Raw genomic sequence first — 27,948 nt, 5'->3', positions numbered from 1 at the left:
GTGGCTTTACGCATGTAGATTTTCCTCTTTAATGTAATCGTGATCCACCAGTAGCAGCATCATCTCGCCACGATTAAATCCTTCCCATAATGCCTCGCTCTCGTTGTCGCTGTCTGTGGTGCTGAAGCTGCTCTGGCCGGCGGCACGAGTCCTCCTCCTCCTCCTCTTCTAGCTTCTCCTCCACGTTACCAGAGACACCCGTCATCTATTTGTTTAGAGTTCTTTGTCTCTTTTACGCGTTTTACAGCCGGGAATCATTAGTGTTGTATTTACTTCCTACTATCCGGTCGCGCCTGTGTTTTTCGCCGCTCGTTTGGCTCGCATCCTTTATGCACAGCACGCTGCTCCAGCCCTTAAAGCGAACACAGGCACCCGTGTCGGACCAGCATGGCTTCCTGAGCGAGATGGAAGCGAAGCAGCACTCGATCAAGAGCCTGAAGAGCTACCCGGAGGCTGGGGGCCGGAGTCTGGCGGCGGCGGCGGGTGGGGACGGCGGAGGGTATCGCGTCGGCGGCGCGGAGATGGAGATGGAGGCGAAAATACAGAAAGCAATCGACTTCAAAGCGGAGGGTCACCGATGCTACAAGGAGAAGAAATTCCGGGAAGCTATTGGGAAATATCACAGGGCGCTGCTGCAACTGAAAGGGGTCCATGTCGTCGACGGGACCACCGGATCCGAGGTGAACCTCCTCAACCAAGCCGCTGCCAAGCTGACAGAAGAGCAGAGGAGAGCGGTGGAGAGCACCGAGATCGAGTGCTACGACAGCCTGACAGGTGAGACTCGGGAACGGCCGCTGCCATTGTTCTGAACCGCTCGCTTGGAGGTTACCATGAGGCTGAAGCCACTCTGAGATGCTTTTGATAAGGGGAAGGTGTAGGAGGCTAATAAAGGGCTTAAAATATAAATATAGATGTAATTCCACAGCAAGAAAACGATTGTGTTTTTATACAGACAAGACTGAAAACAATCGATCAAGCATTTCCCAGCAATTTCTGCTTCCCAGAACGTTAGTGTTTGGTTCTCAGAAGGTTCTATTAAGGTTTGTTTATGGTTTGCCAGGAAAGTTTTCTTAACGGAAATGGAACGTTATTCTAACGTTAATTTAACGTTGCTCTAGCGTTCCCCAAACCCCTGTAGCGACTCCGATATCTTTACTGTGATATCTGTGCTTTTCACTCTATATGCTTAACCCTGGCTTAATATTTTAGCTATAAAGTTGGATTTATATGATCGTTATAACGCGTTTTGATTGATCTCATTTCAACATAAACGCACAAAAACACACGCAACGTTTAATAATAACCAATAAAATAACCATAAAGGAACGTTTTTTAGCCTGTAAGTTAGTTTTAGGTTTTAAAAGTAAACACCCTGCGACGTTCTGGGAATGTTATTTTATGGTTGAAAAAAATAAAACCTAAAAAGAACTAAAAAAAATATGGGAAAATACCCAAATGGGAACCAGATACTAACGTTAATGGAACGTTCTTTGTGTGCTGGGTTGTTTGCGCTTATAACAACCAGTTTGGCCTTCATTGTTCCTGAGCCAGTGAGATTCAGCCAGTGTCATAATAATCCAAGCTCATTTAATGTCACGTTGCTTTTATTTGAGAGAGCAAGCAGATTAAACGCACCACGTGAACTAATATTTTGATACGTAGCCTAGTATGCTAATCTCTTTATTCATTTTTCTCTTTCAAGTTCTTGGTGATGTGAGGTAAAAGGTTGGAGTGTCAGTTCTATAAGATTGCATATCCATTGAGAGAAATAAAGCCACCTGAAGAGACTTTCACGCTTTGTTCTACAACTATAATGACTCAACATCATACCTCTGGTGTAAAAGCATGCTGCTGTTTGTTTTGTGGATGGGAAACATTGAAATTCCCCATTAGTCAATTTTTTTTAAACCTGGAACAAATGTTACATTTTCAAGAACATGAATTAATTTCCTTGTGGTAGTTTTAGTGTTTGTTGATGCATGTTAGCAAATGGCATTTTTAAACAAAGCAGCTTCAAAGTTAAAGCTTACAGAGAATTACAACATTTTTAATTCAGAAAACAATCAAAACCATATTGATATGGCTTCAAAATCATAGTCTAATGAGCATTATTGTGTCTACAATCTGCAAGTAATATTCCATTATAATAAACACACCCTCTCTATGTGATTACACACTGATGCTGCATATTGTTACCCAAAAGTCATTTGAAGTAAATTTAGTCAGTTTAGTTGTCGATAAAGAGGGGATAACATAAAACGGATCACAGATGCCAACTGTGTTTGCTCACTGAGAGAATATTGTTTAATACTCATGCACATCTGCTCGATCTGGATGAGTGTGAGGATGCCTGGTGTTTGTGGCCCTTGATGTCTCTAGCGGTCTCACACGGTTCTCGATTTGAGGTTCGGCTTGAATGTCACAAAAGTGGCGAACACTTCAGGCCCGCTGGGGGAAGCATCAAGGCGTGAAAGAGTCTCGACGCTGCAAAATTTCCATTTGTGTGAATTCCCTCCCTCCGTCACCTTCTTTTGTTTGTCCTCCTGCAGTCATGATGATGGATGAGCAGGGAATATATAGAGAGAGAACTTATATAAAGATGCATTTTATAGTGTCATACTGTATTTAGGCTCGTTGAGGTGCAATGTAGGATGCAAACAGAGTTTTGTGTTTAGTTTTTATCAATTATATGTGTATCTCCCATTCAAGACTTTAAGGCCTTGGAAAAACTCACGGCAAAGTTCTTCTTTGTTCTTCACTTTAGGGGTAAAAAGAAGTTTGAAACATCTTTGCAGTTAACAAACATCCCGACACCATCCACACTGCTGAGAGTGATGTTTAGATGAATATATGTTCTGCACGCTTTCCACGTTTATTTATACGCACATTTAGATAGCTTTAAAGCAACAGTTTTACAGTATTAAACATGAAAAAACAGTGGCAGTGTCACTTTCAGTTAGAAGTACAGCTTCAATTTCTACTATGAAGCGACTCTCCAGTGTGTTCATGTTTTTTGTGTTCAACGTCTGACCTTGATGGACTGAACAGAAGAAATGAACTGGAGAAGATTTCCACGTCAAAGTTGTTTACCAACCGGAGCAAACTTTTCCAGAAAAATCACTTTGGCTCCCAAAATGAACCCCAAAGGAACTTCATATTTGCCTGAATTTGTTCAAAATTACGTCACGGTCACACCAGTTCGTTTTTCGATTTCTCTCATCAGGGGTCTCATTTATAAAACTGTATGTAGGAACCTTACTAAAAGTGTACGTGCGCCCGAAAGCCAAAAATGGCGTACGCAAAAAAATATTCAGACTTCTAAAACCGTTCGTACGCCAGAACCTGCGCAGAATTCACTTTATAAATCCCAGTCAGCGGAAGATTGTGCACACATGCGTCTCCACCCCGAAATAACTATATATGGAGCTTACAACGCCTAGTTTTACTATGCAGATCCTCATCTGCATATTATTTGCATGATTATTCATCCACGTGATAACGTTTAACGGTACAAGACACATTACATTAATAAAAACCATGTAGTTGCCTATCCTTGCCTTGTTTTTGAATACATAAATCAAATAGTGTAAAATACATTTCAGAAAAAGTTTTTCTCAATCTTTTCCACTGGCCGAATTGTATTTTTAATTGATTTATATTTTTAATGGAAACAGATAGGCCTTGGGCATTATTTGCACAAAACTATTTTCTCAGACAATCTGGTATTATCATAAGCAATTATCTCTGTGGTTAAAACATTAAAACACAGCACGACACAGGGAAAGTGTTCAAAAACATCGCATCCACAACAAATATTTCTATTGACTGAATAGGCTATAAAAAAATGTTGTAACTTCGCAGTAATGATTTCATGTTTAAGTGTTAAACTCCAATCATTTGAATGGCATATTTAATCTAAATGTTTTACTTCTGATATAAACATAGTTTAAATCATTATTTTATTTATTTAAACTGTTATTTGCGTCAGTTTCACTAAACGGCCCAACGCGATAGCTGGCGCGGACATTTAAGAAAGGATGGATATTTGCTTCAAGTGACAGGCTTGGTGAGTGAAATTATATTTTGTATCATCTTTCTGTATATGTCTTTAGATTTTCTGTCTAAAAGTGACCGAAAAGACATTTAACTCCAGCTCACCATCGGTGTCGCCAAACTGCTCCATCTCCAAAACGTTCGTACGCATGGGTCAGAGTTTGCGTGCAGGTGCGCAAATTTTCCCGTCAAGTTTTTATAAATCACAACTTGTGCGTCGGAAGTGGCGTACGCCTCTTTCAGGGCCTGTTTTGTGCGTCCGCAACGGTTATAAATGAGGCCCCAGGTCCTTGGACGACATGTAAAATCATGCTAGTTTTAATAGATCGTCCTCACAGCACAATCCTTGATCCATAACAACTGATTTGTATTTCTGTATTGTGCGTACATGGCGTTCTGTTTGCTACAATCACGTGACTCTCTCGCTGTCCTCAGCGATTGTTCTGTGTGTTGCCAAGTAAGGGGTGATGAGGAGAGAGAGAGAGAGAGAGAGAGAGAGAGAGAGAGATGAATAGCCTACTGTGTGTCCTGCGAATCTGAACGAGGCTGTTGTGTGTTTGCGTGAGGGAAACGGCCTTCTAAACTCGGGTTTGTTGTGACAAGGCCAGGCCTTCCATCTGTATTGTTCAACTTCAGCCAGCCACAGCAACTTCTGCACCACTCTTTTCTCTAAAGCCTGCTGAGTCGCCGCTAGCGAACACACGAATCTTAGCTCAGCAAGGTGGCATGAGTCAGTCTCGACAGGACCAAGACACCGTACAAAATGCTATATCTGAAACTCAAATGAAAGAGGAAGATGTCAAAGCAGCTGAGCAAAGAGATGTTATGAAAGAGACAGGAAGATAGCTTACAAGAAAGTATATTCATATGATAAACAAAAATCAAGAAATACATGTGCCAAGTACAGTTTTCTAAATCTGTCTGGACAGCAAGATGATGAATGGTTTATTTGCCATGCTGCTTCAAAACACCACGTCTAAGCCGAGAATTCCCGAGACGACAAAACAGGATTTCTAAGTGGGTTATGTCTACATTGAAACTTTTTTTTGGTTGTGCAGTTATGCAAGATATGCAGGAACTCCTGAGTTACTTTTCCAACACAGACCCTGACTAGCTTTTAGGTAGCCTTTCACTGAAGCCAGAAATTATGAATAATAGCCTAATATATTGTATGTATTCTATATAAATAAATAAATATATAAATATACCAGCATCTACTGACCACAGATAAACTATTAATTGGACTGACTCACATGTTCTTCAATAGTGAATGGTGGGAATGGTGGGAATAGTGGATGTTTGGGAATGTGTCGTGATTTATATTGCATTCATTTAGGAGAATCAAGTCACTAAAAGTCATAAAATCAACACTGTCAATTTAGCACATTTCAAGCTGTATGTATTATTAGAGATGACTAAAACAACAATGCTAGTGAGTAGAATTGGATAAGCTTTTATTTTATTATTACTCACAAAACCAGCTTTTGTGCTTTTATCAAGCTTGTGTTTTGACACGTTTTCATTTAAATTTTCATCTTGTTTTTCAGTATTAATATCTAAGCAATTTTAAACCAGATGAATTTACTTAAAGAATTTTTTTTTTTGATTTCATCCTTCTGGCTGTTATTTTTGTTGTTTATTTTGTTATTGAGAAACATGTTCATCTAAGCATCGCTCTCAGCCGTGTGGAAGGCGTCGGGATGTTGGTTACCTGCAAAGGTATTTCAAACTTATTTTTACCCCTAAGCAAAGAAGAAGAAAAAAACTGTTCTGAGAGTATATCACAAAATAAATCTTTGCTAACTTAGTTTCTCCACACTCTCTTTCAATTTCTTCTCCTTCGTTCTTAACTTTTTGAATAAGGTTTGCAAGTTCATGAAAACAATATTTGAACTCCATAACCTTAGACCTATTGCTTATTGTTCTCGAACCAGCATATCACAAAGGGCATTCTGGGTTAAGCGCCCAGAATCTTCAGAAAGGAGGAAATATTAAGCGCTCTGATGCTCACGCGGCGGCCATTGTGAAGTCCACAAGACCTCGGGTGCTTCTCAATATCCCTCCTCGTCTCCTCTCTCCTCCGTCCTCCATCCTATGACGCGGAAACCAATCAAGCTCAGCCATCTTGAAGGACATCTCAATTCTCTAATCGCACCGAGGTGAGGAGTGAGGAGGCTTCCCAAGGAGTCATGAGCGAGTATACACGGGTGTTTCCTATGCGCAAGAGTTTTATTGACTAAACGTGACGCACATATAATTTCTCCTCCCCCTCCACATCGGTCACAATAATTTTAATTTATACTTTACCTATGCAGTTTATATAAACCACACATCTCACGTATTTCAACAGGGCATCTTGCTTTATTATTATTTATTGTGAATTTCTTAAATAGGAGGTTAACGTTTTTCATTTAAAGATTACGAATGCACATGAATAAAAAAAAGTGCACAGATCAATCATTTATTATAAACATTCTGCAACATTCTGTAAAAAAATAATTGTCAATTTTGATTTCATGGTGACTTTAAAAAAACGAAATATCTTTTTTTCAGAGAAAAAGTTTGCGGTTGGTGCGTTTTTGGAAAGAAGTCTCATATTTATCAAAAGAGTAAAACAGTAATATGTTGAATGTAATTATAATTTAAAATAAGAGTTTTCTATTTGAAAATTTTTTTTTTAATATATATAATTCATGTGACTGTAAAAAATATATGTTCAATAATTTATGTTTTTAACATATGTTTTTACATTGCTTTAACTAATCAAAATAAGTTAAGCAATTTTCAACTTTCTTTTATAAGTTATACAAGATTCAACTCATTTTTTAAGTCAGTTTAATATAATTTAAGTTGAAATGACTTAAACATCCAAGTTGATTGTACTTGTAAAGTAAATGTAAGGCAACTTTCAGAATCATTACTCCAGTCTTCAGTGTCACATGATCCTTCAGAAATCATTATTTTATGCTGATTATTATTATCAATGTTGAAAACAGTTTTTTTTCAGTATTCTTTTCATCACATAAGGCCTTGGAGAAATCATGCGTGTATAACTCCCACTGACCTTTTGCTCTCTCATTACAACTGACAGCGACAATCAATGAACTTCTCAACCCTGATGTCCAATTAGAAGCGGCCGTGTTAAACTGAAATCAAGACTTCCTCTCTGTATTCCTCTCTTTCTATGCTTGGCTGACTCCGGAGAGTCCTGATAGTGGTTTGCGTTACATTCATCAACTCAAGGTCTTATCACTGTCCCGATAAGCCAAATGCTTAAAAAGGAAAGCAATATTAAACGCGCTCTTTTCATCTGTCAGATCTCTCGGTCTGGAAGACTGTCTGAGGTGAAGAGTATAGAAATGTGACGGGGTGAGGTTGGTGGTTGTTGAGCTGGTGCCAGGCCCGCAGATGGCATGGCATCGCCATAGGGTTCCTCTGGGCACAGGCTTTACTTACTGTACAGTACATTGTATTATGTTATAGTGCTCTGCCATGACCTGGGGGGATGGAGGAGAAAATGAGAGAGATCATAAAGTACTGGATGAGAGGAGGTTTGGCAGTGTGTGTGTGTGTGTGTGTGCGTAGAGAGACTGAATGCCTGCTTCCCTTTTCTGGGTCTGTAGAACCTGAACATGTTGTTTAAGTCCCTCCGCACTCTCAAGTTTTGGGCCATTTTTCATCGTCGGCCAACAAAGCTAAGAATGCTTGCAAGGCTTATCTGTAAGAACTGCTTAAACTGCAATTAAGTTGGTTGAGAGAACAAGTGGTATGAAGAAATAAAGGCCGTAAGGGAAGGAATATGAGCGCTTTACTTGGCTGGTAAATATGCTTGCGTTAAAAGCATATTTGTTTGATATGTTCACTTTTCCACAGAGATCAGCTCAAGAGATGAGATGAGCTCGATATCTGGATTCATTATTTATTAGCATTAAAAGATCATACAGAAATATCTGGGTAAATGTAAAACTGGATTGATATTATATCTAAATGCCAAATCAGTGTGGAACATTTTCAGGCCGCCCGACTCGTATCAAGGTGAAACCTTCAAGGTTCAGGAATAGATAATGCAATTAAAATGTCTAGTATGAGCTTTCTCCGTGTAGTGACGTCCCTCCTCTCTAAAACTCAGTGGAGAGATTATATGATTATATAACATAAGCAATATATAACATACACAACTAAATTTGGGGTCAGTAATATTTCATGTTTTTGAAAGAAGCCTCTTGCTCACCAAGGCTTCATTTATTTGATCAATATAAACTGTAATATTGTAAAATACTATTACAATCTAAAACAACTGATTTATATCTTAATATATATTAAAATGTAATTTATTCCTTTATTTTCAGCATCATTACTCCAGTCTCCAGTGTCACATGATCCTTCAGAAATCATTTTAATATGATGATTTGCTGCTTGAGAAACATTTCTAATTATTAACAGTGTTCAAACTGCTCAATATTCTTTCTAATATATTGTGGTAAACTCAGATACAACAGAACGTGCAAAAGAACAGCATTTATTTTTTGTTTTTAATATAAATCTTTAATATAAATGTCTTTACTGTCACTTTTGATCAAATTAAAATAATTTAAAAATGATCCCAGACCCCAGCTGATATTTTAATAGTCATAGCTCTTACATGCTGCTGCAGTTTTATATCCTGCAATGCAGTAGTTATTGTTGAACTGTTGTAAGCATGTCATAAAAACAGAGAGCTCTCCCGTAAGGACTCTAGCAACTCCCGGCGATGTCTTATGATGCTGAGTCATGTACTGATGGGTGTTTGCGAGAGGGAGAGAGGGAGCACACCCCTGTGCGTCAACACAACGCTAAGATAACCTCTCCAAGGGCCACTTAAGGCTTATCTTGACCTCAAACAACACTGTGTAAACAGGTTAGTGGAGTGAGAAGCCACCATAGTGTCTCGAAATTAAAGGGATATTTCAGCCAAAAATTCTGTCATGATTTACTTACACTTAAAGTCCCCCTGTAGTCAACAATTTGATCCTTTAAAACTCATCTTTGATCACCAAAATTACATATTTAAACGTTTTTTTCCTTGAAAAATTAGGCAAAATGCCCAATGCCATCCAAGATATCCATGTCTTTCTTTCCTCAGTGGGAGAGAAATTATGTTTTTTGAGGAAAACATTTCGGGATTTTTCTTCTAACAATGGACTTCATTGGTTACCATAGTTTTTAAGTCCAAATCAATGCAGTTTCAAAAGTCTTCGAAAGTGTTTAAACGGGCTGTACGCGATCACAGCTGAAGAAGAGGTTGTTATCTAGCGAAACGAAAGGTCATTTTCAACAACGAAAAAAATGTATAGACTTTTTACCTTCAATAGTTCGGATTGAGCTGATCAACAAACGGACAGAGAACTACGTCATCACGTTGAAAGGTCACGCCGGCGCCGGCAGAAGTACCGCCCCACTGTTTACAATGCGACCGTATGTAGGAGGATAGTTCAAATAGTATTGTTTGCTATTATATATATAGTTATAGTATTCAGTGAATATGAATATGAATATGAATAACATTTTGATGAATATGAATAGTAGTTCAAATAGCATTGCCGGCGCCGGCGTGACCTTTCAACGTGATGACGTAGTTCCCTGTCCGTTTGTTGATCAGCTCAATCCGAACTATTGAAGGTAAAAAGTCTATAAATTATTTTAAAAAATTTGAAAATCATAATTTAAAACACTTCAAAGACTTTTGAAACTGCATTGATTTGGACTTATAAACGATGGTAAAGTCCATTGTTAGAAGAAAAATCCAGAAATGTTTTACTCAAAAAACATAATTTCTCTCCCACTGAGGAAAGAAAGACATGGATATCTTGGATGCCATTGGGGTGAGTAAATTATTAGGAAATTTTCATTTTGGGGTGAACTAATCCTTTAAAATAGATTGTATGTAACTCTACACGCTTGGTTCTATGAATATGCAAATTAGCCCCGCCTACACACACTCACTCAGCTCAGAGATCCACTCGTTGACGATCACACGTTGATCTGATTGGTTGCAAGGTAGTTTGTGACATCAGAAACACCAGCGATTTCAAACCGTGTTTTCGAGACTGTCTTTGGTTCACAGCAGTTTTGAGGAGAAAATACTCAGCAATGGTGTCGACTTATGAATTTACACATGGTTTGTCTTAAAGCGTATTAAAAACACCACATAGACACATAAACAACATTAAAAGCTGGATTTTCACCACAGGGGGACTTTATTAAGGATAGTTTCTCTCTGTGATGTTGTGTATTTTAATCTTTGATGCGCCCTGGGGAAGCTCTGCACCCTTACATGCGAGCTCGCACACTTATGTGAATGTGTTGTAGATAGATACTGTAGGTTTCAGCTCTAGATGGTTGTACTGATGCTGACAGCTCCAGATGCAGCATTTGTGTGCAGGGTTTAAAATGGAAAAACCCTGGAAAAGTCCGGTGTTGCATTGCTATCTCAAACAGAAACAGGATTTTCCTAAAAACATAGGTTTAACAATAAGTCAAAATTCGTTTGGTATTATAAAAAGAAAGTTCTGACGTCATGTGTTCACCCTCATTTCGCTGCATTTCACCAGCTTTACAATACAATGAAGGGATGCTGGGATGAAGTCTTTTTGTTGGTCAATCCAGAAGTTAGTTTTTCTCTTGACAACCCAAAAACCCAGTAGGATTTTCCCATTTAGCTTTTGCAATGTTGCAGAAAGTAAGGTCTGTGATCTACAAAAGCTTTTGATTCTTACTCGTTTTTTTCATCGTGATAATCTTCACAAATGAACACAACTTCAGAAGAATTGGAATATGGTGCATGATTCGCTTGTGGTATTTTTATGGTGATGCAGCTTGAACACTTCAGTCCACATTTATTATAACTGCATGTAAAACACAACATGATCTCATAAAAAAACATAACTATTTTAGGTTCTGGCGTATTGGTGTGCGAATTCAGTTCAATATTTGGAAAAAACTAAGCATGAGCCTAACCCTCAGTGGGGCACCAAGAATATTTTAAGATCATTGGAAGCTGGCCAGTGTGATGGTCCTGAGAACTTAAATATATTGCTATAGCAAAACAGGGCATGTCTGCTTGAGTCTGCATAACCATGAACGTCCAGGATGATTATAGTTCCTGGTGCGTGAGTTGTTCACAGAGTTGCAATGATGCTGTCTTTAGTGGAGGTTGTAATGTTCCCTGCCTAGTCATGGCAGAAAGCTGTTGTCTGGTGGTGTTTGTCCTCTGAATGCGAGCCGTGTGCGACCGCTGCTGATTCACCGTTGGCCATTTCTAGGACGCGGAGTCATTCAGGGACAGTCCTCAGCCCTCCTCATTTAATTCAACCCGACGGGTCCGAGACACAACACTTTTCCGCCTGGAGATGTCGAAGTGAAAACCTCCCTGTGTTGCAGTCATTCATTCTCAAATCTCTGATTTACACTCACTCAGTATAGCTGTCAGTGGGGCGGCTTTTAATGTGCATGCTTTTGTACCTTATTTACTTCTAAAGGGTCCATAGTAGTACCTTAAGTATAGTCCTGCATACAGTATTAGTACCCATATGGTACATATTAGTACTTTTTGAAAGGATACAGTTACAGCTTTTGTACCATTTTTTTTTCTTTCTGAGAGTAGCAAAAAGATTGGTAACACTTTAGTTTAGGTTTCATTTCTCACTATTAACTAGTTGCTTATTAGCATGCGTATTACTAGGATATTGGGTGTTTATTAGTACTTTTAAAGCACATATTAATGCCTTATTCTGCATGACCATATTCTACATCCCTTAATCCTATCCAATACCTAAACTTAACAAATACCTTACTAACTATTAATAAGAAGTAATTAGGAGTTTATCGAGGCAGAAGTCGTAGTTAATAGTAAGTTAATAGTGAGAATTGGACCCTAAACTAAAGTGTGACCAAAAGTTAATTTGTCCTTTGTTTTCTGATGCCATAGAAAATACACTGCAAAAAAAAGTAAACATTAGTTAATGCATTATAGTTAACATTAACTTACTTTGAGAAATATAGATTTCACAGCATTTATTAACCTTTGTTAATGTTAGTTAATAAAAATACAATTCTTCAGTGTTTGTTCATATTATTTCAAAGTGCATTAATTAATGTTAACAGATGATTGATTTGAACTTTTGATTTGAATAATGTATTATTAAATGTAGAAATTAACATTAACTACAATTAATAAATTCCTTTTAAGTATTGTTTAGTTTTAGTTCATGTTAACTAATATATATATATATACAGTACTGTGCAAAAGTCTTAGGCATGTTAATATTTAAGTCAGTTATTTATATATTTTGCTGTAGTGTGTCAGTAGGAAATATCAGTTTACATTTCCAAACATTCTTTTTGCCATTAATTGTAATAATCCAGTGAGATTTGTGTGTGCACAAGGAGTCTGACAACAGCCGGTATGATCTGATCTCACCATCATCGAGTCCGTCTGTGATTACATGAAGAAACAGAAAAAACTGAGACAGACTAAATCCAGAAGAACTGCGGGAACGTCTCCGTGATGCTTGAAGAAACCTTCCTGCAAAGCTACAGTACTGTGAAAAGCACTGGCACTTGTGTTAAAATGCTGTAAAGTGAGAATGCTTTCAAAAATAAAATCACAAATTTAATTTATTTAACTTTATATTAACTTCTATTAACTAATTCAAATCAATATATGGTGTAACGACCCTTTGCGTTTAAAACGGCTTTTGTCCAGGTACACTTGTGTGTAGCTTTGCAGGAAGGTTTCTTCAAGCATCTTGGAGACGTTCCCGAAGTTCTTCTGGATTTAGTCTGTCTCAGTTTTTTCTGTTTCTTCATGTAATCACAGACGGACTCGATGATGGTGAGATCAGATCATACCGGCTGCTGTCAGACTCCTTGTGCATACAGAAATCTCACTGGATTATTACAATTAATGGCGAAAGGAATGTTTGGAAATGTAAACTGAGATTTCCTACTGACACACTACAGCAAAAGATATAAATAACTGACTTAAAACTGACTTTTCGCCCAAAAACGCAAAAATTATAAATTTTTCCGAAGTGTTGACAACTTAGTGTTGTTAACTAATAATTGTTGCAAACTGGTACTACCAACAAAATATTAGTGCTTTCCTGGAGCTGGGCGTCGTTACACTGCATCCTTATGCATCGCTTTCTGCCAGGACTTTTACATGTTTTTCCCAAATCACTGAAGTGACCTCGGCGTCCGGTGTTTGGTCATGGTGCAAAGGACCCTAGGTTGATTTTACTTCGAACCATCCCTTTAAGGGACCTCTCTAAGGATCTATATCAATCTCTTTCTGCTATTATGCATATTCATCAATTCTCTGTTAATGCCCTCGTCTAAGTGAAGTTACATCGTGATGTTTCCATACAGTCATAATGGTTTACTGAAACCTCTGGTGATAAGTGCATCGCTTAAGGGCTTTCGACTGGAAATCCAGCCAGCATCATCCTCTAACATCAGCATCAAAATTCAATCAAGGAATATATATATATATATATATATATATAAAAAAAACTATCTCTGCACATTTCAAATCACAGGCATACGATCAAGTGTCCATACCGGGATGTTTTGATTACAGTCAGCATGTGCATATGGTGTTTGGGGGAATTATGGGAGTAAGCTGCATTAATTTTTCATCCTCTCATGCTCAACGATTCTCTCTCTTCTGAGATGTTTTCTGGAGCTTACGAGCAGATCTAACTGTGCAATCTAGGCTTTTTCTTCCCGCAAACCATGTTGCACTGTGGGTAATCCCTGCAGATAGGGGTGATGTGAGGCCGGTTTCCATAGACAACAATGACTGTGAGGGTTTTGTGGGAAGAGGAGGGAAATATCACAGTCTTTAACAGCTTTAGATCAGTTGCAACGGTGCTTTTTTATTTATAATTAAGGTGACAAGGACATTCTCATTCCAGAGAGCATTTTTACACGCCCCAATGGACAAAAATTTGTGTACACCCATGTGGAGAAGATGAGTCATCAATATTTCTGGCCCACTTTCCAGGGACTATTTAATGCATATATACATGCAAAATGTGTATTTTGTCTGCTTGAGATGTCAAAAGTGGTGGTAATTTTCTGTACTAATGTGAAATAAGGATCTGAGATGGTTGTTTTTTCTCATTAGGTCAAAAACTGCAGAGTCATATATGCTGTCCGCTCCCCCGGAGTGTATGTGCATGGTGTGGTGATCAAGGCTGTCGTTCTGTGATTACAGATGGTCAGAGAGAGAGAGAGAAAGGCTGAGGGAAAAGACAAGAGGGGGAAGGGGGTGGTAAGCAAAATATGGTGAGTGGGCTTCATCGAGTCCCTTCAGAGAACAGCAGTGAGCTCAGTGTTCAGTGCATGACCGCAGACTTCACCATCACACACTCAAGCAATCACTGTTACTTCAGTCTCTTACTAAAGAGGTTTCTCCAAAACCCCACCCCTTCCACCAGTAACATTCACATTCATTTTCTCCATAGAGAAACTGTTTTTTTTAATGCAAGACAAGAAACAGCACTGCATTGAATACATTAACATAAAATGAAAAGAAAAGAAAAGAAAACAATACAGAGAAATAACAATGACACCTCAACCAGTAAGAAAAATATATAGTTCTTTAGAAACTTGTTGTTCTTATTGTTGTCAATGAGTTGAAGAGATTTTACAAAAAAGGGAGATCTCAGCGATAAAGACATCAAATCTAGGCAAAGTATTGAGAAATTTGTCCATTTTTGTCCAAATTTGGAAAATCCATCCAGTGTTTTTTTTTTTAAATCTTCTTATATGTTTTCCCGTCTCAAATCAAGCCGTTCGACCTAGTGATGTCACACGTTCGGACGCCCCTCCTACGATTGTTGATTGACAGCAGCGTTTCAACACAGACCCGCCCTCGCTCGTGAGCGAGCTGTCAATCATAGTCCACGCGGACCGGCGCGGTCATTGTTGATACGCTGGAGCACTGTCTATGAGCAGAATGGCGTCTAAGCGATTGTGGTGTTCTGTTCGTGGGTGTAATAACATAAAAATACTTCCAGAACCAAGCCTGCTAAAAGTGGACGAACACTCTTGTACTCCTTTGCGAATGTGAAAAATGATTGCGATTGGCTAGTTTTCTGGTTTCTCTTTTTACCCAGTGATATCTGTCTGGTGTGTTATGCGTATGTTTGCCTGTTATACATGGACATTTATTTATAGCACCTGTAAACTGTTAGAAACGTATTACATTTGTGGTAAATGTGAATATAATAAGAAGACTGTGAAAGGAAGATGATTTTGTATGCGATATGATAAATGAAAATGGGTAAAGTGACTATGCGGTTGCCAGACTCGGAGAGGAAATGAGATTCATTCAATATGAATAGGTAATTTTCTCCTAATCAGAAATAGTGAGCTAAAGAGGGGAAGCTGTGGAGAGGAGGAGGGAGGGATAGAGGGATGGATGGGTGAAAAGACAGTCGATGGTGGCTGCTAAGTCATGATTTAGGGCAGCGTCCTTCAAGCCACAGTGCACCGACTGACAAGGCCATTATCAACAGGCTTCAGTGCAGGGAGAGGAACTAGCACTTAGCTTGCTAATGTTTGAATTATACATGTGAGCTCAGGGTCCCTCAGCCTTGTTAAATAAGGCTGAAAACCCTCTCGAGCTCATCCGCTGCGAAACTATTCTGAGACCTGCTATTGTTGCTTTTAAAGCAGTCTGTCACTGTTTCTGTTTAGGGTTGATATGTTTTGTTGAACTACTGCCTTGTTAAAAACTGCATGAGGAGGGAAGCTTATACTGCTGTGTTTTATATGACATTGATATCATGTGACTAAGTAAACAAGCAAACGCATCATGCTAAAATGGGCAAAATGAGTCATGTGTTTATCATTGCACTGTAAACTGTGAACACATTAATGTGCAATGTCATATGTGGTTGCTTGTGCTGACTAGATCACTAGGTGAGATGGAGAAGAGGATGAAGCCTCAGTATATTCTCGATCTGGCAAGCTCTATTCTGATTGGATGTCGTTATGTAACGTCCAGAATATTTTTTTTATGAGAAATTCTGGAAATAAAGTTGTGTTTGTTTATCCATCCATCCATCCCAAAGTTTGTTCATGTTGTTTCTTGTTCAGAATAAGCTGCGGTGTGGACCAGACCTTTGCCGTTTAGTAAAAGGTCTGGCTTATGTTGAGAGTAGGTGTTAATCAGTGGCGTAGGTGAAGCGTAGGATCAAGACGAGGTCGGGATGCGGGTGAGAAAGGACACAGAGGGAGGGAAGATGTCATTCAGACCGATGGGTCCCTGCATCAGCCATTGAGCACTGAGAGAACTAATTACCACCCGAGTGACAGCAGGGTAATCACCACAAACCAACACTGTTCCACTCCTCTACCTGATGCTGTCAGCCCCGCACCTGTCAATAGAGGAAAACAGCTCAGAGAGGGAGAGAAGATAACAAAAAGTGCAAAAAAGAGAGAGAGATGGATGTTCCTGTAGGAGGCGGTTGAAATCGATTACCCTCCAGCTCTCACTCCCTCACCTTGTTGCTATTCTCTGCGCTCCACAAACCACAACGTTCCTGCTTTGCTCATTTCCCTTCCTTTTTATTGACTAACCGGTAGCTTTTCTGCTCATGTTGGGTTTTCTTCTCATGTGAAGGTGTAAAAATGAGGGGAATCCTGAACATTTGCTAACCGATCCTACCTATTGCACGTCTTTCTCTCCCACACACACACACACACACACACACAACAGCTGTCCCTGCACCTGTTCAGTTTTTGGAAAACTCTAGCCAGCAATCTTCGAAATCATCTTAAAGGGATAGTTTTCCCAGAAATAAACATTCTCTTAGCAAGTCCCTTAGCAAACGTTTGGACAAGATTTGTCCCTAAACCAATACGTTGCTCTTGGTGCCGCTGGATTGCAAAAGTTTTGTATAATAGTTTGGCGGTTGAAAGCTTTGCATTCAGGCATCAGGAAGGCTAAGCCTGTGGTTTTTGGGGTCAGCCTTTATCTTTTTTACCAAGGTTTCTTAGCCGCCATTAGTTGGGCCTTCCAGTTCGCACGAGTAGTCGGTAAAGTAAGCGTTGTTCGTTCATTCGGCATACGTGGCCGAACCACTGTAGCCTGCGCTTTTGGGTTACATACCATTTTTTGGGGTTCTTTGCACAAGAATCAATCTTTGATTGAAAACTGACGAACCATGAAAGAGAACCGACTTGTCTCTATGTCAATAAATAGCAGAGCAGATTTGTGATTCTTCATCAAGGGTGACAAATCTGCCTCAGTAAAATTGGATTATTTCGAGATTGACCCTGTTAGTGTTTGAGGACCAGCTCTGGTTTTCAAGCTGTGCAGTTATGTTCTCATATAACTATGATGTAGCATAAAGAGCAACGGGTCCATTAATATGTAATGCCATCATTATTACACGCATAGAGCCACTCAGCAGACGCTTAAGTGCAGTCCTCAATATCCACAACGCCACACCTTATCCATTTGTGTGATGAATCAGGCTGCAGAGTGTGTGTGCGCTTGTAGGTGTGTTGTGGAAAGAGAGAAAGGCCCAGAGAGAAAGATCAGGATATCACAATAGTTAGGATCCATTAGACCATTATTGCCTGAAACTGAATACACTGAGCGCTCGCCAGGGTTTCAGTTGCCCAGAATGAAGATGGACAGGACGCTCGATGAGCGTGATGGTGGTGTGCCGAAAGGCAGTTTCTCTCTCTCTCTCTCCATCCCAGACCAAAAGCGGCATGCCTGCCCAGTTAATCACTGGAGATCACGGTTAAGACGCATGAAATGACACTCTTAAAGCTGCAGTAAGTGATTTCTGAGAAACGTTGTTGATTTTTGAAATCACCAAAACAAACACGCCTCACCCACAATGGCCACACCCCTATATCAATAGCCCCCAACACAGGCACCTCCCCCTAATAAGTGGACACGCCTCTTACTGCTGATTGGCTACAAGTGTGTTTTGGCGCTCGGTCTGATACACGTTCAACAGCGTTTCTCAGAAATCACTTACTGCACTTTTTAATCTATAAGTACATTTCTGTATTGTCTTAGAGGGAAACTCAATACAAACCTTAAAGCCAAATGTTGTTGTACTGCATGTGACGTTTTGTGTCCTGAAATGTGTACTGTGTTATCTTGAGGGAAATTATAACAAATGAAAAAAAAACGACAAAGATAGTGGGAGAGAAAGGATTGACGAACTCTAGTTGGAATGAAATTTCAGCTATAATGACCTCATTTAGATGAGATTTTTCTCTCTCAGAGCTTTTAATTTGTCATCTAATCATCGTTTATCTCACCGCTGCTCTTATTAGTTAGTCCTTCTGTCTTTATAACCTTCATTAGGTTCGGCAAAACATGTTTTTTCTCCCCTTTTCCTCCACTGACTATATGTGTCTTGATTTAACAGCTGTTAACAGCCGTCAGCAGATGTTTGCTTTATATTAGTTTATGTCTCTACAGCAGCACACGACACGGCCTTCCTTTTATCTGCGATCTGCATTTTAAATCATCCTGATCCTGACCCATATATTGGTCTGTCACTCATTTATTTGTGCCGGTTTGGCTCTTTCAGTGTAGAATATGTGTGGTGAGAAATCGTCGTGGACTGATGTTTTCTGTCCTGTGCTCGGTCACTACTGATGTCCTGCCGAGACCCCTGACTCAGGACTTTCACATGGGTTTCAGCGACAGGATGAGTGATAGTTGGAGGAAGGTAACAGGAAAGGACAGTATAAAGCTGCATCTTTTGTCAGTGTGTGTGTTGGTCAGCAGGCTCTGGACTGCACCGACAGACATTAACCTTGGCGAGGGTCAGACCTCAAGAGTGGCGCCGCACTGATGCTGTAAACAGGTGTTGAACTAGATACACATTTATGAGATACAGCACGATCATAGATTTTTACTGTGGTATCACTGTACTTTGATATTTGATGATGGCAAGAATTAATAGTTCAAATGAACCCTACTAAAATTTAATAATAAAAATAAATACCATATAAATATAAAATTAAATCTTAAAATTAAAAATGAAATAGAAATACATGTTTATATATACTATATATATGTATATATATATGAGTTTTTATATCAAGCTCGTATATTTAAGTTCAGTAATTTCATTTTAATGACAATTAATAGGCCATTTTCATTGCCATTAAAGTGAAATAAGTGAACATAAACATATAAGCTTGATAAAAATGATCATTCTAGACGGAAATTTCAGATGGCACTTAGAGGCTTTTGCATCTGAAGTCTTCATACATATATATATATATATATATATATATATATATGTATATATATATATACACTGTTGAAAAAGTTTGGGGTCAACACATTTCTTTAAATTAAATTGTATTCAGCAAGGATGCATTAAATTGATCAAAAGTGGCAGTCAAACAAGCAGATTTCTATTTCAAACAAATGCCTTTCTTTTAAACTCTCTATTTATCAAAGACTCCTGAAAAAAATGTATCATGGTTTCCACAAAAATATTAAGCATCACAACTTTTTTTCAACATTTATAACAATATAAATGTTTCTTGAGCAGCAAATCAGCATATTAGAATGATTTCTGAAGGATCATGTGACACTGAAGACTGGAGTAATGATGCTGAATAAATTAATAAATTACATTTTAAATTATATTACAATAGAAACCTTTATTTTGAACTGTAATAATATTTCACAATATTACTGTATTAAATAAATGGAGCCTTAGCATAAGACTGTGGTTCATCATTCCTTAATTTAGCCGGTGCGTAAAAATAACGTGAGAGGTGAATTCAGGTCATAATTAGAAGTGAGCTCATACAAGAGATGAATTGAATTGCAGGGTGTTAAACTCCTGAACACATGCTAAACACACACACACACACACACACACACACACACACACACACACACACACACACACACACACACACACACACACACACACACACACACACACACACACACACACACACACACACAACCAGTGAGCTTACACTGAAATATGAAATTGAGTTTCCCAGCCCCTGCCATCAGTGTCCAGCCATGTCATCTGCTGTTGGAATAAATAACCCTCATTGGATGAAGGGTTGGAAACACACACCAGCTGCCTAGCAGGCGCCGCAGTAATTCATTTGCCGTGCAGATGTTCTTTCAGGGCCAATGCTTGTAATTAGCTGCGTTTTCTTTTCTTTTTTTAAACCAAAGACTTTTAATTAATTCAATGACATATTAAAAATGGATGTGGAAAATGTCTGCTATATCTGATCTGTCATTAGATTCATCAAAAAAAATTTTTTTTATTGTGGTTATATATAAACCCTTTAGACCTGCACCCCTGTTGCACATTTTCAGACACATCCAACATTTTTAAGCAGATTAGGATGTGTCTCGTTTGGTTTATTTTCTCTTTAGACAGCAGATAAAACAATTACTTCATCCGTGTCACTGAGCCTGGAGTGGCTAAAAGATGCAATTAGACCCTCACTTTGTGCTAATGTGGTTATCTGAAACCAATCGCATTAAAAACTGCTGCTCTCAGAACTTCAGTGCAACTGATGACTGTGAGAAAACACACTGCCCTTTAATTCTGCTTTATCTCTTCACACCAGGGTTTTGTAACAATATATTTCATGTCTGCTTTTCTCCCTAGCTGTTTGTTGATTTATTTTATTTCAGCTGTGCTATTGTTTAGTCGTGTCCTTTTCATCGTACTAATTCCCCTTTCTTCTGTTTCTCTTGTCCACTCTCTCCTTCCTCACAGCCTGCTTGCTGCAGTCGGAGCTGGTGAATTATGAGCGGGTTAAGGAGTACTGTTTGAAGGTCCTCGGACACCAGCAGGATCACTTTAAGGCCATGTACCGTGCTGGGATTGCCTTCTACCACCTTGGAGACTATGAGTGTGCCCTGCGTTACCTACGCGATGCCAAGTGCCGTGAACCCACAGGTGGGCTTTCTGATCGCTTTAATATCATGTACAGTGGCGCGTCTCAAATGCTTTTGCATTGTGACTCAACACTAAACTGTGACTCAACACTAAATTGTGTATTAGGGATTCACCAATATTACAATTCTGGCTGATTAGCTGCTAATTATCTTCATGCCGTGGCCAATATTCTGTGTTATGTCTAAATATGTTTTTTTTTTTTTAATGCCACCAGTGAAATTAGATACAAAACTTATAACACTGAAAAAGGATATTTATCTTTGAGATTTGCTAAAGTTTACATTTAACTGTGTTATAAAATTATGAATGTTTTTGAAGATTAACTTAAAGTGAGTGTTAAAGAGGGATGATGCGGAGGTAATGTAATTATTAAAATATATGAGAAATAAGCATGTATTTTTAATAATACAAGTTTATTTTACAAAAGTAAACCAAAATGCCCTTTAAATCAAACACTGTATATATGTATACATTATATATAATTATGGTATTTATTAATATTTTGAATTAGCTTTTATTTTTATATTTTTATATTATATTCTTTTGCCATTTTTATTATTTCTTTAAAAAAATATATTTCAGTTTTTTTATTTTAGTCATTTATAACTTCAACTTGTTTTATTTCAGTTAGTTTTTCACCTAATATTAAAATTTTATTTTATTTCAGCTTTATTTCAATAAATTTAAATAATAGTTTTAGTTAACAATAACGAATCTTCTGCGACCCAAACATTCAGAGCCACTGATATATAGAATATGTGCATGTCCAGTGTGATATTATGGCTGTTATGTTATAAACCATTTACCTGTATTTATGTTTGTTCATGTGCATGCTTACTGAAGCAACTAAAGATTTTAAGAAGGGTTAGTCTTAAGCTGCGTTCACACTGCCAGCGACACGCAGCGACATTCATTTTCAATAGAGAGCTGGCGATTTCTGACAGTGACCGTTGGCGATGCGACAAAGTTATGTTTTATCTTTATGCAAATGAAGAGCGGCTTTTGGGAGCAACAACCAATAGGAGTCAGTGGAGCACATGTGATCCATCTATGCATCCTGTAGTGGAGAGTGTTACTGTAGTGGAAAAACTACAGTAAATGACAGAAACCACCTTCAGAAAAAAGATATTTGAAGTGTAATTAAATTGTTTAGTTGGTCTCAAGGCCTGTTGAATAACACGGGGAGGCGGGGTTTATGACCTATACTAGGACCAGTCACCGGGGGGCGATCGAGACGTTTTGGCTTCACTTTTCAGGGCTTGTGCGGCACGCTTGGTACATACAGTGAAAGTGATTCTAGCCTAAATGGTTTTAGGAACCCAAAATAGACCAACGCTTGCACTTTCACTGCAGATAAATGGCCGCGACGGCAAAGAGCCATTGTTTCTCGTTCATCTTTAATATTATGCATTTTATGTTCTGATTTCATAAATATTTAGTCTTTTCCCTCCAACATGTTTTTTAGCAGCAGGCGATCTCTCCACCAGCCACTGGCAACATGCAGTAACAAAGATCCTGTTTACACCTAGTATTAAGATGCGTTTTGGTCGATCGTGTCACACGTGGACGCCGCTAAATACAGGTGTAAATGGGATCTAAAATGTTTTGAGCTTGTCCACTTTCCACCACTTCCAGAGGTAGTCGAAAACGCATCCGACCGGATTGCTTTCGTAGTGTAAAAGCTCATGTGATCAAACAGCTGCAAAAGACGCCTACTCACCTACACTGTAAACAAAATCTGTTAAATTTACGGTAAAAAACAGCAGCTGTGGTTGCCAGAAATTCACCGTAAAATACGGTAGCAACATTTTAGGTTTTACAAGCTTAACTTTACCCACCTATTGAAGTACTAATATCTGTTTTGTACCATTGTAATACACTGACATCCACAAATCACAGCGGAGATGAGAGTCACATCATCAATCAAAAGCAGCTTTTCCACAAGAAAGTTAATACTAATATATAGAAGCTGCACAGTGTCATTCACACACACACACTAAACACACATAAAATGAAAAAAAATGCAATAAACATTCATTTAACAACATTAAATGTAACATAAAACCCTAATGTACATAACCGATTAGAAAAACAAAGAAAATCTATGATTTCAACAAAAATGCATCAAATGTGAAGTGTCACGCAAGGAATTGTGGGAATGTCAATTTACGTTTTTTCACTGTAAATTATACAATGACTTTCAAGAACTATAAATGTAACCGGATTTACTGTAAAAATACATTAAATGTAAGGTTAGATATATCACAGTTATTCGCCGTATATAGTGCGGAAACTTTCTGTTAACCAATTAACAGTTTTTCACTGTAGCATTTTTACAGTCTTTTACTGTTAAAATCACAATCATTGTTTATAGCAGAGGTCCCCAACCCCCGGGCCGCGGACCGGTACCGGTCCGTGGGACATTTGTGACCGGGCCTCACAGAAAGAATATATAACTTAACGTATTTTCCGGACTATAAATCGCTCCGGAGTATATGTCGCATCAGTAAAAAAATGCGTCATGAAGAAGAAAAAACATAATATAGCCTAAGTCGCACTGGACTATAAGTCGCATTAATTTAAAAATGTAGCCTATTTCACAAAAAAAAAAAAAAAATAATAATTATAATAATTGTTCGGATGGGACTGTTCACCCTTACGGACGTGCAGCGCTCTGAAAGCGGCACAAAAAGACTGCTTTAAAACTTTCACAGAGACCTCAGACAGAAAGCAAGCCTGTCTTTAAATTGTATTTCGTTTTGTATTAATTGTATCTTAATTTTAATCAATGTTTCATCACCCAATTGCCAGGATTTAATAAGAAGTAAATATAATAGAAAATATTTAATCAGGACACGGAGGCGCGGGCGCGTGAACTGGAGCTGATCTCATAAATTAACCGAAATTCAGCGTATAAGGTAGCCTACTTGCCTCACAGACCTGAGACATAGAAAGCTTGAAATGTCTAATTTTAAACAGAACAATTCAAAACAAAAGAAAACTGACTGTTCTCTGCTTAATTCGTATGAAATGTGCATTTCTCTCTGGCGCGTTCACTAGGCATACTGCGAAGATCGAGTCAGCATTGTCAACTTCATCTTTGCACAGAAAACACTTGTTTATTATTAAACAATTAAAATGTCTCCTGCTATATTTTACATATTCATAATCATTAATTTTGGTTCTTAAAATCGGTTCTTTGTGACAGCTTTTAGGTGCTTTATTGGCAGCGCCACCCTTACATCGCATCAGCACCGTAAACATGGAGATTTTTTTCTTTTGGGGGGCTTTTTGTTTGTGTTCAGGCTTTCTCAGTTGTCTTTAGGCGCGATATTACGAGTACCCCGCTAATAAAATTGCAAGTAAGCCTACACATTGGATTCACGTTTATTATTATATTTAATTGTTTTTTATATATTTTTTTATATTTTGTTGTATTTATCCGCCGCACCTTAAAGGCCGGTCCGTGAAAATATTGTCTGATATTAAACCGGTCCGTGGCGCAAAAAAGGTTGGGGACCGCTGGTTTATAGTGTATGTTTCCCTCATCTACCTGTGATGCGATCAAACAAACCGATTAAAGGGGGGGTGAAATACTATTTCATGCATACTGAGTTTTTACACTGTTAAAGAGTTGGATTCCCATGCTAAACATGGTCAAAGTTAAAAAAATTAAGTTGTATGTTTGATGGAGTATTTCTGTGCCAAAAATACTCCTTCTGGTTTGTCACAAGTTTCGGAAACGTTTTTTTCGAGTATGGGCGTGTGTGACGTCAGATGGGGCGGAATTTCCTTATACGGGTCGTAAGGGCACTTCTCCCGGAAGGGCGCGCGCGTAGACCAGAGCGAGAGAGCGAAAGCAGTACGCCCATCAAAGCACTGTGCTCGCTGCAGTCACGGGACTTTGTTTGTTCCCTGCATTTCGACGATGATTGTTTTATAAACAAGGCCCAGTTCGACGCCGGATTTAGCAGTCCCAACAATAAAGGTTCACGGTCGTGCGTTGGAACCGCAGGCGGTGAGTAAAATGTCTGTGTGTTGTTAGCTATCGGCGCGTAAGCTCCGCCCACACGGCACGCCTCCAGTCGCTCGTTTTTTTCCGGAAAGACTCGGTACAGCCTATCTTTCTTTTATAAATATAATAAAACTAAAGACTTTTTGGAGATATGAAGGATGCAATACTACTCTATAGGTACTCAAGATTAACATGAGATTGACTGAAACTGAGTGTTTCACCCCCCCTTTAACCTGGTATTAAATCTTAACACCAGGTGTAAAAGGGCCAAAGTCACTGGCAGTGTGAACGCAAGCTTAGATCCTGTTGTCTTTATTTCTTCCTGCCTTCTTATTTTCTGTACTTCATCCTCTCTCTATCCAGACACAAACGTGCTGCGATACATCCAGCTGACGGAGATGAAGATGAGTAAGAGCAGTCATCAGGTGCGTGAGAGCGGGAAAGAGTCCTTGGGTTAAAGACGCCCACTGCTCCGCCCCTCATGCCTCGCTCTAACCCTGATAGAAAACCTCTCCTCTCGAGTCTCTCCCCCTTTTCCCACAATGCCCCCCATCCCGTGGACAACCAGGACACATGTGCCCTCTGAAAGCGGACTGAAACGGGCACAGCTACAGCACAGCACCCAGCGACTGTCTTTTCTCGCTCTGTCCCTTTAAATCCAACGTCCCCGGTGCTTTCATCTCCCAGGTATTGAGAATCTGACTGATGAACGAAGAACACGTCATACGAAAAAAGAGAGGAAATGCTCTATTATAATTGTATAAACACTGGGGGGGGATCTGACATTAGAATTTAAAATTACATGATCGAATAAGGATATTAAAATGTGCATAATGAAAAACATGGGTGGCTGAATTGAGTCTGTAGGTAAAGAATAGAGTGAAAGCACACGTATCAAAGCCACACTGCTACTTATACTTGCAGATGATGAAGGTCAACGATTAGGCCAGTGACCTTTGAACTCACTCTGATCCATTGAGAAATACCCTCTCTACTCAATACAGAGGAAAAGCAATGTTTCACAACTAGATCTCACGCTCGCCTGTCAACGCTTGTTACTTCGTCTCCTTTTTCTCTCTCTTGAATTTGGGCACATCTCAACTCAATTTCTGAACTGTTTCAATTCAAGGGCTAATTCAAGTGTTTGTAATTTGTCCTTTGATATCGATTTTGTTTTTCCTCTCGGTTTTGCTGTACTATAGTGGTTTGAGCAAGTTGTTATCTTTCCCTTTCTCAAAGGTACAACATTGTCCGTACTGATGTTAGCAGGTGTTTTGTGAACCTCGTTGTCCATTTCCCTCGTATTGGACTGTCGCTTAGCCCCTCCCCTTTAAGAGCTTCCTGATGATGTCACAATGGTTATGCAGCCTGTGGGAATATTAATAACTAATGGAGCCATATTGAAACGCTTGTGTTTCCGCAAGAAACGGGATCCACAACATACGAAGTGCTTGATAAGGTCTGTGAAACTTATTATACATTTACCCCAAACATCAGTGTTACAAAATAGCGATAAGTAAAACTCTGAGAATTGTAGTTGTGACAACCATTAATTACATGTTTGTCCTCCTCTTCATGGTTTGTTATGAAAACTCTAATGATCTTTTGTTGAATGCATTTGAATGTGCAGATGCCTTTGACAGCTCATGTCAGTCTAGTTTGGATTAATGGCTTTGAGAAGATGGGGGGGAAGACAGATGAAATTATAAATCTGACCTAATATCAGGCAGATTTAATTGTGTCAGTGGGACTCTGGGGATTCAGATGAGAAGACGCACTGATGAGATTCAAAACTAGTTAATCTCTTTATTGCAGTGGCACTGATAAAATAAGGTGCATTGTTATTTTTTCTTCATTCAAAAGTTTAATACCTACACTGAGCAGAACTTTTATTTAGTTTATATAATAAACATGATGAATACTCACATGCAATCAAGACTCCAGTCATATCAGTAGTCTAATAAAAGCTGATTAATTCCACATGGAGTGGGTTGCCCACTCATAGGGGCCGCCATTTTGAGATCAACATGTCTAATAGTAATAAAGACAATAAAGACATAATAATAATAATATGTTCATTATAACATAGTACTTTTTCAGTGCTCAATGCACTTCACAAAACATAAAAAAACGAATACATAAATATCATACATCCTCACCAGTAGGTGTCAGTATATACTTCTCTGGGATGAATAAAAACAAAAACTGGTAACACTTTTATTTTGATGGTCCCCTTTAGACATTCTGTTGAATATAAGTAACGTTGCACCGACATGTCAACTAACTCATTAGATTATTAGTGGAGTGTCTGCTTAATATCTGCTTTACTATGATCGTTCTCCAACAGACTTTCTACTGACTATAAGTCACTTTGCAAGTATAGCTTTGTCAGCTTATTCTACTACCCCTACCCCCACCCCTAACAGTCCACTAATACTCAACTAAGAGTGTGTTCACACTTGGCATGTTTGGTTGGATTAAAACGAACCCTGATGCGATTGCTCTGTTAGTGCGGTTCATTTGAATAAGTGTGAACGCTGCCATCCGAACCCTGGTGCACGACAAACAAGCTTTTCAGCGGCCTCGGCCCGCTTCCAAACAAACTCGTGCGTTTAGAGTGAAATATGAACACAACACGGACCAAAGACATGTAAACAAACCAAAAACGGGACATGATGTCACAAGATGCGACCCTAAAAAGGACAGAATGCTTAAGCACACCTGTTTTTTCTTGTCATAGTCGTGATGTTGCCCATCACAGTTCAGTACAGGCATCAGAACCGCGTCTACTCGCAGCAGATCTGTGTGTGTGTGTGTGTGTGACGGAGGGATTCCTGCCGCTGTTTTGACTCCTTTACACATTTTATAAGCTCTTCACGAGTTCTCAGCTGGTCAAAATAC

At 38.8% G+C, this 27,948-nt stretch overlaps 1 protein-coding gene across 1 annotated transcript; it reads left to right on the top strand.

Moving 5' to 3' along the window:
• Positions 1–115: 115 nt before the first annotated feature.
• Positions 116–26,581, top strand: ttc9b (tetratricopeptide repeat domain 9B). The gene is made up of 3 exons (XM_084409474.1): positions 116–774; positions 20,850–21,032; positions 25,411–26,581. The coding sequence occupies exons 1-3, from the start codon at positions 330–332 to the stop codon at positions 25,503–25,505; spliced, it is 723 nt and encodes a 240-aa protein (XP_084265600.1). The 5' UTR covers positions 116–329; the 3' UTR covers positions 25,506–26,581.
• Positions 26,582–27,948: the final 1,367 nt, after the last annotated feature.

This window comes from Rutilus rutilus, assembly GCF_951802725.1.
Source record: "Rutilus rutilus genome assembly, chromosome: 5".
Classification (NCBI taxonomy): Eukaryota; Metazoa; Chordata; class Actinopteri; order Cypriniformes; family Leuciscidae; genus Rutilus; species Rutilus rutilus.
The sequence above is the reverse complement of the archived record's forward strand: the minus strand, read 5'-3'. Positions and strand labels throughout refer to the sequence as shown.